We start from the raw sequence: 12,340 nt of genomic DNA on the forward strand, positions 1-12,340 counted from the left end.
AAAGGAGGGCAGTGAGAAGCCATGTGTGTGTGTGTGTCGGGGGGGGGCACATTGAAAGAGCTAATTTCTAAAACACATTTGTTCGGTTCATTTGCTCTGTATTCACACTTAATCCCCTTCCATTTCCAACTCTCCCGTTCCGCATGTCTTGAATATGGAGGAAACCGGAGCTCTCAGAGGAGGCTGGGCCTCCGCCCTGGAACACACCAGAACATCTTCCCAGAACATCACCGCTACACCGTTACTCAATGTCTCTTAACTGTCTGTCAAGTGTTGGATTCCACACTTTGTCCCAAATCGTTTAATTATTTGCTATCAGACATTTTTGGGAAATGAGGTGTCACACACTGAGGGAGACCACCCACCCACCCACACACACACACACACACACACACACACACACACATTCTTAGCTGTGGCTTCCAGGAGGAGGTCTGGCTTGTTAAATGTGAATTCGCTTGTGTGTTTGCTCATTGCAAACACAGGGGGGTGATAGTCACACATACATGCCATCAACAATGCCGTCTGGGGGGGGGGGGGGGTTTGCAGAGACCATAGAGGCCCAGTATAAAGCCTTTTGTCCACCCAACACTCCGCACACACAACCTGTTGAAGCAGTCAAACAACCCCCCTCTTTCCCCCCATCCCTCCATTTCCTGGTTACCTCCTCGTTACCGCCTCCTCCATTCCTCTATTTGTTTGAAATTTGCCACTTTAAGACATCAAAGGTTTTTTCAGGCATTGCTTGGAGTCTTTGTGTGTGTAGGGGGTCTGAAATATCCAATACTTGTGACATGTATCTGTCAATCAACATTGTATCCAGATGAACTGATTCAACCTTCTTTGATTTTCTTACCTGGATTATTGAGCATGCATCAAGACATCTAGTTCTTGAGTAATTCAGTTGGCTAATAGTCAGTGTCAGCCCGGCCTGGTTGGAAAATTGTGCAAATTAGTTATAGATACGTTGATATTTTTGGGAACAAGTTATTTCACGTGGTGTTATTCTCCAGATGTACCTTCTCAGTTTTGGTTAACAGTTGGGCTAGGTTTAATCCTCCTGCAGATGCAGTCAAACTATATTAAAAAATACAATCGTGTCCTACCAACACGGGGATCGCCGGTTCGAAGCCCCGTGTTACCTCGGCTTGGTCGGGCGTCCCTACAGACACAATTGCCTGTGTCTGTGGGTGGGAAGCCAGATGTGGGTGTCCTGATCGCTGCACTAGCGCCTCCTCTGGTTGGTCGGGGCTCCTGTTCGGGGGGGAGGGGGAACTGATGGGAGTAGTGTGATGCTCCCACGCGCTACGTCCCCCTGGTGAAACTCCTCACTGTCAGGTGAAAAGAAGCAGCTGGTGATTCCACGTGTATCAGAGGAGGCATGTGGTAGTCTGCAGCCCTCCCCAGATCAGAGGGAGTGGAGCAGCGACCGGGACGGCTCGGAAGAGTGGGGTAATTGGCCAGATACAGTTGGGGAGAAAATGGGGGGGGGGGGGGGTAGACAATTGTTTTTGTTCTTTTTTTTTTGTCAATGTATTCATTTCATTTGCTTAACTTGACACATTTGCCCTCCAGCTTGTGATTGTGACCCTCGGGGAGTCGCTGAGCAGCAGTGCAACAAAGCCAATGGGCACTGTGTGTGTGTGGAGGGTGTGTCCGGCCCACGCTGCGATGCCTGCGCCAGAGGCTACTCGGGCACCTTCCCCGACTGCCAACGCTGCCACCAGTGCTTCGCCAACTGGGACGTCATTGTGGGTCAGCTGACCAACCAGACCCACCGGCTGGTCGACAAGGTCAACACCATCAAGGCCAGCGGGGTGACCGGCCCCTACAAGCAGATGATAGACAACGTGGATAAGAGTGCGGGGGAAATCCGAGCCATCCTGGCCCAAAACCCAGCGACCCAGCCTCTGTCCGAGATTCAAGACTTACTGGAACAGGCGACGTAAGATTGTTGCTTCATCTGTTTCTTCTGTGTCCTCTGTTTCGTCTTCATCTTCCTCTGCTTCTGCTTCTGATTTGCGTTACTTTCAAACGGACATTCGTTTATATGAAAAACTTAGAGATTATCACTTCAAGGCCAAAAAGGCTTTACAATTCCAGACAGGAAGTAACTCTTCCATTGAAAGCTAGTTCGATAGCAAGGTGAATTGAAATAACTCTTCCATTGAATCTATATGCAGGTTAAAAGTAGGCAAAATACAATAAAAATGAAGTAGTGTACAAAAATAAATACTATGGGGGGCGTCCAGGTAGCGTAGTGGTCTATTCCATTGCCTACCAACATGGAGATCGCCGGTTCGAATCCCCGTGTTACCTCCGGCTTGGTCAGGCGTCCCTACAGACACAGTTGGCTGTGTCTGCAGGTGGGAAGTCGGATGTGGGTATGTGTCCTGGTCACTGCACTAGCGTTTCCTCTGGTCGGTCAGGGTGCCCCCCCCCGGATCGGCTGATGGGGCAGAGCAGCGACCAGGACGGCTCAAAAAAAAGAGTGGGTTAATTGGCCAGATATGATTGGAGAGAAAAAGGGGTGGAAATTGGGGGGGTGATTTAAACAAATACAGTTATACGAGGTCAAAGTTCAACAGTGCTACAATCCCCAAAGTGCCCTTGTCATGATTCTTTGGATGTGATATTGATGTTAATCATGTATTTTACTAACTGGAACCAGTCATAAGGAGTCACCCATCGTCTAGCGTACTGTAGCGATTGCCTTGTAGGCAAAATACCTAGTCACAGTAGCAACAGCGTTTACTTTGCTCTGCTTCCACGCCTTTTTGCCACAGCACTGAACCCTAACACATGTCCCACAGAGCACCTGTACTAAGTTGCTTATTCTAGAGACACAGTTATCAACAGACATATTGACAGACAGCGAAGACATTTGCAAGTTGACAACACCGGTCTATGTACAGATTGCAGTCATTACATTTGCGTGTCGTCTTGTTGCCCAGCAATCTCATGTCTGAGCTGAGCCATAAGCTGAACCAGACTGAGGAGACTGTGGACCAGGTGGCCGCAGAGGAGAACAGCACCTCCACCAAGCTGTTCGCTGTCAGAGAAGACGCGCAGAAGCTGGAACGCACTGTCAAGGAGCTGCTGGACCAAGTGGAGTTCATCAAGAACTCTGATATCAGGGGTAGGATTGTTTTATCGTCCAATAAGAAACAGGGATTGTGCTGGATGAACGCATGCATGCTTTGTTTACTTCCCCTGGATAAATGCAGGTAACATAAGTTGATAAAAGGCCTAGTCTAATATAGGATGTAAGACGTAAAACTGATATTTAGCATTAGCATACAGTAACGATTCCAATTGTACAGAAAAAAGATGATTGTTAACACATTTGTATTTACATGTGTTCATGTCTTGGTGCAAAAGTTTGCTAGCTGTATATTCTCACATTGAATCTAGAGTCATGAGAGTTTTAAAGTATTTTGGCTTTGGTCCCCACCCCAAGGTGCAACAGACAGCGTAACGAAGTACTACCAGCAGTCTCAGGCCGCGGAGGCCCGAGCCAATGCTTCCACTGGTGACCCCGGCAGCCCCGTGGAAAACTCTGCCATCCTACGGCAGACCACCGAGGACAAGATGAACGAGACCAAGGAAGAGTTCAGCAGGAGACACAAGGAGTACGCGAAGAGACTGGATGACCTGGCGGGGGAGCTGGAGACTCTGGACCTCTCAGAGCTCAGTGAGAAGGTAACTTAAATGGAACAATTACAGTTTTCAACATTATCTCTTTATATCGACCCTGTGATGGCCTGGCGGTCTGTACAGGGTGTCTCCCCGCCTGCCGCCCAATGACTGCTGAGATATAGGCTCCAGCATCCCTGCGACCCTGAGAGCAGAATAAGCATTTTGGATAATAGATGGATGGATCTCTTTATATCCGTACAGAAACTAACACTGAGTAGTCCTCTGTGTCTCTGAAATACTGCCAGAATTGTGTGGAAAAGTGACTGCTAGTGTTGTCACCGAGAGAAAAACCTTGGATGGGAAAACTACATTTACTTCCTGGTTTGATGTTACCTCTGGTGGGCTACATCGAAATAGGCTACAGTATAAGAAAATGCAAATAGCATCGTTACGTACAGCTGTTGTAGCAAACGCCATATAAAGAGAGTGATTCACGAGTTGTCCACCAGTCACATCACTGGCAGACATTTTTTTTGTACAAATATGATGGTGTTTCAGAGACACATTAGGGCGCCTAGTACCATGGCTGCTAATGTAATGTTATCCCTATGACATATGTGAGAGATAATGTTGAAAGTCGTAATTATTTCCCTTTAATATAAACCAAAGAGTAGAACTCATGCATGTGAACCTGAAATAGGTTAGTCTAGAAGCTACTTAACATGCAAAAGCTTGAGTTTTGCTGTTCCCCACACTGTTCCCTGTGTCTGTGTGGGTTTCCTCCCGGTGCTCCGGTTTCCTCCCACAGTCCAAAGACATGTAGGTCAGGTGAATCGGCCGTACTAAATTGCCCCTAGATGTGAATGTGTGTGTGTCGGCCCTGTGATGGACTGGCGGCCTGTCCAGGGTGTCTCCCCGCCTGCCACCCAATGACTACTGGGATAAGCTCCAGCATCCCCGTGACCCTGAGAGCAGGATAAGCGGTTTGGATGATGGATGGATGGATGTTCCCCACTATTCTGAAAGATGCAGCGTAACAGTTTGGCAGGTGGTGCAGTAGAGAACACGAGAGTAGAAATAAGGACTTTGTGCGATAAGGCATTTGAATATCTGACATCATTCTGTGCATAATCTACACAACCAGATTCAACATCCCAGCGGAGGATTTAAACAACTTGAGACGGTGATGAACTTTGCATCTCTTTGCAGTGTTTCTCAAACCAGTCCTCAAGGACCCCCTATCCTGCAGATTTTCATTGTAACCCTGCATAGGTGGCCCTGCTTGTACTTACTCAACCAATCATCTCATAGCACTTAATTATGCAAGGTGTGCAAAATCTGACATTCATTGCTGATTGGTTGAATAACTACAAACTCGTACCTATTCAGGGTTGCAAAGAAAAACTGCAGGATAGGGGGTCCTTGAGGACTGGGTTGAGAAACACTGTCTTAAAGAATGCAACATTTACCATATGACTGAGTAATTATCAGGATCTCAAAAGGTATTTGATAGCTTCTATGAAACCACACCTGATAAGGTCATCATGTGGTAACGCTGTAATATTTGGTTGGTCCTCCATCCTGCAGACGTGCGGTAGCCCGGCGGGCTCGGAGGCCTGCTCCGATTCTCCGTGCGGCGGTCTGAGCTGCATGGACTCCGAGGGGAAGAAAAAGTGTGGAGGAGAGGGCTGCAGCGGTCTGGTCACGCTTTCCCACAATGCCTTGCAGAAGGCCAAAGACTTTGACCAGGAGATCAACAATGCCATGGAGGAAGTGGAGAAGCTGTCCAAGATGGTGAGGAGCTTAAACAAACAAGGATGCTGCACCTGTTCGATGTGCCTGGCTAATGTTTGATCCAGAAGCTGTTCTTGTTCGGCAGTAAACTGGTAGTGTGATCTGTATATTATTTTAAGTGCGTCTGTAGCAGCCATGCAGTGCTGTATAGTTTTGAGAAACTGAATAATGACTAGTTACATTTTTGAACATTTTTGAGGTACATTTCAGTTACATTGATAACATCATAAACAATAATGATAACAATGCACTTGAAAGTGATAGATGTGGTTTTGGGAAGTGAGGTGTTAAACTGCAGTATGTCCATGTGTCCAGGTGTCAGAGGCCAAGGTGAAGGCAGACGAGGCCAAGCTGAGCGCCCAGGACGTCCTGCTGAAGACCAACCAGACCAAGCAGCGAGTGGACCACAGCAACGAGGAACTCCGCAGCCTCATCAAACACATCAGAGATTTCCTCACGCGTATGTTAGCCTTCCCCCTGTGCCATTTTTCATTTTTCCCAAACGGCGGTTTTGATTGTGATTGTTCCAGTATCCCAGAAATACTTGTGACTTTGACCCGAGTGCTGCTTTCTGTTAGTGACTTTTAGGGGATTTAGGAATTCAAGTGTCATATATTTTTCCATTTTACTCCTTGGAAGTATGGACGAGCTAAAAATCTGATGCATTAACAAACACAAGGCGTCCGGGTGGCGAGGCGGTCTATTCAGTTGCCTACCAACATGGGGATCTCTGGTTCGAATGCCCGTGTTACCTCCGGCTTGGTCAGGCGTCCCTACAGACACAAATTGGCCGTGTCTGTGGGTGGGAAGCCGGATGTGAGTAAGTGTCCTGGTCATTGCACTAGCGCCTCCTCTGGTCGGTCGGGGCACCTGTTCGGGGGGGGGGGGGGGCGTGATCCTCCCATGCGCTACGTCCCCCTGGCAAAAAGGTGAAAAGAAGCGGCTGGTGACTCCACATGTATCGGGAGGAGGCATGTGGTAGACTGCAGCCCTCCCAAGATCGGCACAAGGGATGGAGCAATGACCAGGATGGCTCGGAAGAGTGGAGTAATTGGCCAGTTACAACTGGGGAGAAAAAGGAGGGGGGAATCAAAAAAAAAAATTAACAAACACAGATGTAATTCTCCCCTGTGCTATCTAGAGGATTCAGCCGACCTGGAGAGTATTGAAACTGTGGCCAACGAAGTGCTGGCCATGCAGATGCCCACCACCCCGGCCCAGCTGCAGAACCTGACGGATGAGATCAGGGGGAGGGTGGGAGACCTGGGCCAGGTGGAGTCCATACTCAACCAAAGTGCAGACGACATCCAGAGAGCTGAAAGCCTGCTGGAGCAGGCCCGCAGAGCAAAGTAACGGCCATGGGGAGCAGTGTTAAAACAGTGGTGTTCAGCCATACGCCACAGTGAGTCATGTCTCTGCGGTCTTCATTCCAACCCAGCATGAAACCTGCTGGTTTCACTGATGAACACACCTTCAGCCAGACAGTGGAAGACTAATTAATTGGTGAAATCTGATAATGTAGTGTTTGGATGGAATGAAAACCACACAGACATAACTCACAACTTGAGATAAGCATAACAGAAAAAAATCTTAAATTATAACCTAAATTCTTGAATTATGACTGTAGTATACCACTACAGTATACATACTCATTAGTATACCACTACAGTATACATACTCATTAGTATGCCACTACACTGCACTGTAAAAACAAACTTGTGTACTCACTCGTATGTCAGACATACTGTTTCTTTTACTTTATTTCCAGTATTTTCTTTCATTTGTGTTCCTACCATGGCTCTCTCACTTTGTTTTTTTTAAGTCCTTCTCAAATATGTTTTCCGTATGTCCCGCAGTAAGGAGGCGACAGATGTGCGAGACACAGCCGAGCTGGTGAAGCAGGCTCTGGAGGAGGCCCAGAAGGCCCAGGCTGCCGCCAGCGAAGCCATCCAGCAGGCCACCTCGGACATCACGGTCACCAACAACCTGCTGTCCTCTGTGAGCGCCGTACTCTCATTCACACTGACAAATTCTCCTCTTGTGACCTCCAATGAAAAGGGACAAAAGAAAATATGTCTGTCTGTCTTTATCTGTCCATTTTCTTTCACTGAATCTCATTCTGGCTTTTTCCTTCCGCACTGCACATACACATGGATGCACGTGTCTGCTAAACGTGTGCAATGTAAACATGACAACGTACACATCCCCAGGTGGAGTCCGAGACGGCCGATTCTGAATTCCAGCTGAACAACGCCACCCAGAGGCTGCAGAAGCTGGAGCAGGACGTGACGTTGTTGCAAGAGAAGGTGCAGAACAGCTCGCTGAGCGCCGAGCAGACACAGCGAGATGCAGAGACCATCAAGAAGGTGGCCGAGCAAGTCCAGAAGGTCTGTATGTCTGTGTGTGTGTGTGTGTGTGTGTGTGTGTGTGACCAGGGAGTCGTTTATCTGGGCTCGGTCAGCACCGTTCAGCGACCCCTGCTGGTATTTACCACTCATTCATCCTGCAAGGAAGCTCAGATAGTATAAATAGCCACTGTAATGTAAAGCTCTTATCCAGGGCAGCTGTGTACTAAGTTGTAATCTTGATTTTTTGGTTGTTGTTGATGTCATGAATGACTCTGCTACTATGTTTTGTGTGTGTGTGTGCAGAACCTGGACACGCAGCTGAAGGATAAGTATGCCACAGTAGAAGAGCTGATCTCGCAGAAAGCAGATGGTGTGGCTGATGCCAAAAAGAGGGCGGAGGCGCTACAGCAAGAAGCCAAGGAGCTGCTGCTCCAGGCCAGTGACAAGCTACAGCTGTTGAAAGGTATTGTTGTGCTGATACTGGATTGGTCATACCAATGGAGTAGGGAAGGTCCTAGGTTCGAGCCACGTGGTAGTCCAACCTTGGGGGTCGTCCCGGATCGTCCTCTGTGTGGAGTCTGCATGTTCTCCCCGTGTCTGCGTGGGTTTCCTCTGGGGGCTCCAGTTTCCTCCCACAGTCCAAAGACATGTAGGTCAGGTGAATCGGCCATACTAAATTGTCCCTAGGTGTGAATGTATGTGTGTGTGTGTGTGTGGGGTGGGGGTGGGGGGCTGTGATGGCCTGGCGGTCTTTCCAGTATGTCTCCCCGCCTGCCCACCCAATGATTGCTGGGATAGGCTCCAGCATCCCCGCAACCCTGAGAGCCGGATAAGCAGTTTGGATGATGGATGGATGGATGGATAGTACCAATACAAACATTAGTAATGACCATAATCCTATATGACATTTGACAATGACAATGTCCACCATTTGATTGGTGCTCATTTCCAGAGTGTGCTGTGCATGCACAGTATAATACCAGAAACTCAATACACACCAGTAGGAATAGGACCGCGAACTTTGCAAATGCAAATTCTGGCAATACAGTGGCTTGCAAAAGTATTCATGCCCCTTGAACTTTTCCACATTTTGTCACGTTTCGACCACAAACATAAATATATTTTATTGGAATTTTATGTGAAAGACCAACACAAAGTGGCACACAATTGTGAAGTACAAAGTAAATTATATATGATTTGAAAAAAAATTTACAAATAAAAAACTGAAAAGTGCGGTGTGCAAAAGTATTCAGCCCCCCTGAGTCAATACTTTGTGGAACCGCCTTTTGCTGCAATTACAGCTGCAAGTCTTTTGGGGTATGTCTCTACCAGCTTTGCACATCTAGAGACTGAAATGTTTGCCCATTCTTCTTTGCAAAACAGCTCAAGCTCAGTCAGATTAGATGGAGAGCGTTTGTGAACGGCAGTTTTCAGATCTTGCCACAGATTCTCAGTTGGATTTAGGTCTGGGCTTTGACTGGGCCATTCTAACACATGAATATGTTTTGTTTTAAACCAGTCCATTGTAGCCCTGTCTTTATGTTTAGGGTCGTTGTCTTGCTGGAAGGTGAACCCCACCCCAGTCTTAAGTCTTTTGCAGACTCCAACAGGTTTTCTTCCAAGATTGCCCTGTATTTGGCTCCATCCATCTTCCCATCAACTCTGACCATCTTCCCTGTCCCTGCTGAAGAGAAGCACCCCCAGAGCATGATGCTGCCACCACCATGTTTGACAGTGGGGATGGTGTGTTCAGAGTGATGTGCAGTGTTAGTTTTCCGCCACACATAGCGTTTTGCATTTAGGCCAAAAAGTTCAATTTTGGTCTCATCTGACCAGAGCACCTTCTTCCACATGTTTGCTGTGTCCCCCACATGGCTTTTGGCAAACTGCAAACGGGACTTCTTATGGTTTTCTTTTAACAATGGCTTTCTTCTTGCCACTCTTCCATAAAGGCCAGATTTGTGCAGTGCACGACCAATAGTTGTCCTGTGGACAGATTCCCCCACCTCAGCTGTGGATCTCTGCAGTTCGTGCAGAGTCACCATGGGCCTCTTGGCTGCATCTCTGATCAGTGCTCTCCTTGTTCGGCCTATAAGTTTAGGTGGACGGCCGTGTCTTGGTAGGTTTGCAGTTGTGCCATACTCTTTCCATTTCCGGATGATGGATTGAACAGTGCTCCGTGAGATGTTCAAAGCTTGGGAAATCTTTTTATAGCCTAACCCTGCTTTAAACCTCTCCACAACTTTATCCCTGACCTGTCTGGTGTGTTCCTTGGACTTCATGATGCTGTTTGCTCCCCAATATTCTCTTAACAAACCTCTGAGGCCGTCACAGAACAGCTGTATTTGTACTGAGATTAGATTACACCCAGGTTGACTCTATTTAGTCATTAGGTCAACATTTGATCATTCAGCAATCATCAGGCAACTTCTGAAGGCAATTGGTTGCACTCAGAGAAAAGAGGGCTGAATACTTTTGCACACCGCACTTTTCAGTTTTTTATTTGTAAAAAAAATTTAAAATCATGTACAATTTTCTTTGTACTTCACAATTGTGTGCCACTTTCTGTTGGTCTTTCACATAAAATTCCAATAAAATATATTTATGTTTGTGGTCGTAACGTGACAAAATGTGGAAAAGTTCAAGGGGTATGAATACTTTTGCAAGCCACTGTAAATGGGCATTCACCCTATATTCACTAACAAGTCTCTGGTAAATGCTTCTCTGTCCAGACCTAGAGAAATCGTATGAAGACAACCAGAGGACCCTGGAGGAGAAGGCCAACCAGCTGGTGGACTTGGAAAAGGACGTCAAAGAGCTGCTGGAGGAGATCAGTCATAAAGTCACCGTCTACAGCACCTGTCTGTTCTAGCGGCGATCCACTCCCAGCGTATCTCTCCAACCCAGACCAGCTAAACCATGCTGCCCCTCCTGGCATTTGATAGTCAGGAAGAAAAAAGATGATGACTAAATGCCAAAAATAAAAATAAAAACAAACAAGTTGAGGTTGACACTACTCCAAAGAATACCTCAGGTAAACCAGGTTCAGGGACAGGAGAACAACCCAGATCAGAGGCTCTTGTAAAAGTCAAGTCTGCCTGGATAAGCCTAAGCCAGTAAGAGTTTGATATGAAGCCTAACCCAGGCCAGGGTTAATGTGTCTCAGTGTTAATACAGAGAGGACGAGAACAGTGTGAATTATGAGTTTTCAGAGTTGTTTACTCTGGGTTAAGTCAAGAAGTGTGTATTATGGAAAAACCCAGAAACAGTCCTTTAAAATTAGTTTCATTCCAAAAAAGAACCATTTTCGTCATTTGAAAAATATGAAGTTGACCCCAACTCCCAACAAATCAGTAAACATAAAGCGTGTTGTCTTCATGTTACACTATTAATTACACAAATCCATGGTGCAACATGGAGGGGTCCCTATGAACTAGAGAAAGGGAGGATGCTCACCAAATTTGGACTTGTGCCAAACTTGTCAGAGAGCCGAGTGTTAGCGGAGCCAACCAGTCGGACACGCACGTGTGGTGACCACCCAGCACGGCTCTGCCCCCGCCTCAGAGCTGCCCAAATCTAATCAGCAGTGGTCTCATCAAGTCACTTTTATTATCCCTGTCGGCTGAAAGTATGAATCTGTTTGAGAAATACTTACTTGGGATGTGTTCAAAACTCTCTGGGACGTCTCCGTTACCACACAAGAATGTAAATCATAGCGATTCAACTGATTCAAGCTTTTTAAAAATGAATGTTTACCACAAGACTGCAAAGATGTATACCTCGAAAATTTGTACTTTTTGTATTTTTTTTCTACTCCACTTTGTGAGACATCTTTATTACATTGAAAAATGCTATGACCAAAATTTTGACACTAAATTGATTTTTAATAAAACTGCCCAATGAAATCCACTCAACGCTGCTGCTTCTTGTTAGTGTTTACGCCATTTAACACTGGTATTAACGATATTTGCCCTACAGTCTTCTGGATTACCCTGCTCTACAATCAGTATGAGGGAGTCCAAAAACTTCTTCTTTTTTTTTTGCTTGCTTGTGCATTTATTAGTAGTGCTGTTTCGGCACCCTTCATAACATCTCAAGGTTTAGTGGCGTATTCACTCACTTTTTATTGCAGTTTTATTGCACAAGTTTTGGATTATTTCAACCGTCTTCTCTTTATTTTGTGTCTATTTCCAATGCAAACACTGTCGCTAAAAGCCTGTATTTCAGATCTTAACCTCAGAAATAGGTGATTTAGTTGTCCAGGTGGGTATAACATTTAGTTGGGAGGTTGGTGGGGACTTCATATCACTTGGTCACACACACACACACACACACACACACACACACACACACACACACACACACACACACACACACATACAGTGCTGCTTGAAAGTATGTGAACCCCTTGAGCAGTTTAGATTTTTCTGTTGTTTTACCATGATTTTCTTATTCTATCATCACCAGTTTTTATGTATGAAATGTTAGATATATGTTTATCAGTTGCAGGTACTTGTTTAGTGGGACTTGTTTAAGTAGCCCAAAAACTACATGAAACA

General features: G+C 46.2%; 1 protein-coding gene across 2 annotated transcripts in view; it reads left to right on the forward strand.

Annotated features, from left to right (window-relative positions):
- lamb1a (laminin, beta 1a) overlaps positions 1-11,690 on the forward strand; it is a 59,830-nt gene extending 48,140 nt beyond the window's left edge. For both annotated transcript variants that reach the window (XM_056281218.1, XM_056281219.1), the window contains 10 exons: positions 1,576-1,945; positions 2,955-3,139; positions 3,461-3,702; positions 5,227-5,433; positions 5,749-5,893; positions 6,575-6,782; positions 7,290-7,431; positions 7,644-7,820; positions 8,085-8,244; positions 10,514-11,690. In XM_056281218.1, the coding sequence (XP_056137193.1) occupies positions 1,576-1,945; positions 2,955-3,139; positions 3,461-3,702; positions 5,227-5,433; positions 5,749-5,893; positions 6,575-6,782; positions 7,290-7,431; positions 7,644-7,820; positions 8,085-8,244; positions 10,514-10,653 (1,976 nt within the window). In that variant the 3' untranslated portion in view covers positions 10,654-11,690. The remainder of the gene's footprint in view (positions 1-1,575; positions 1,946-2,954; positions 3,140-3,460; positions 3,703-5,226; positions 5,434-5,748; positions 5,894-6,574; positions 6,783-7,289; positions 7,432-7,643; positions 7,821-8,084; positions 8,245-10,513) is intronic.
- The last annotated feature ends 650 nt before the right edge of the window (positions 11,691-12,340 follow it).

The sequence above is a fragment of the Lampris incognitus genome, chromosome 6 (genome assembly GCF_029633865.1).
Source record: "Lampris incognitus isolate fLamInc1 chromosome 6, fLamInc1.hap2, whole genome shotgun sequence".
In the NCBI taxonomy this organism is placed as follows: Eukaryota; Metazoa; Chordata; class Actinopteri; order Lampriformes; family Lampridae; genus Lampris; species Lampris incognitus.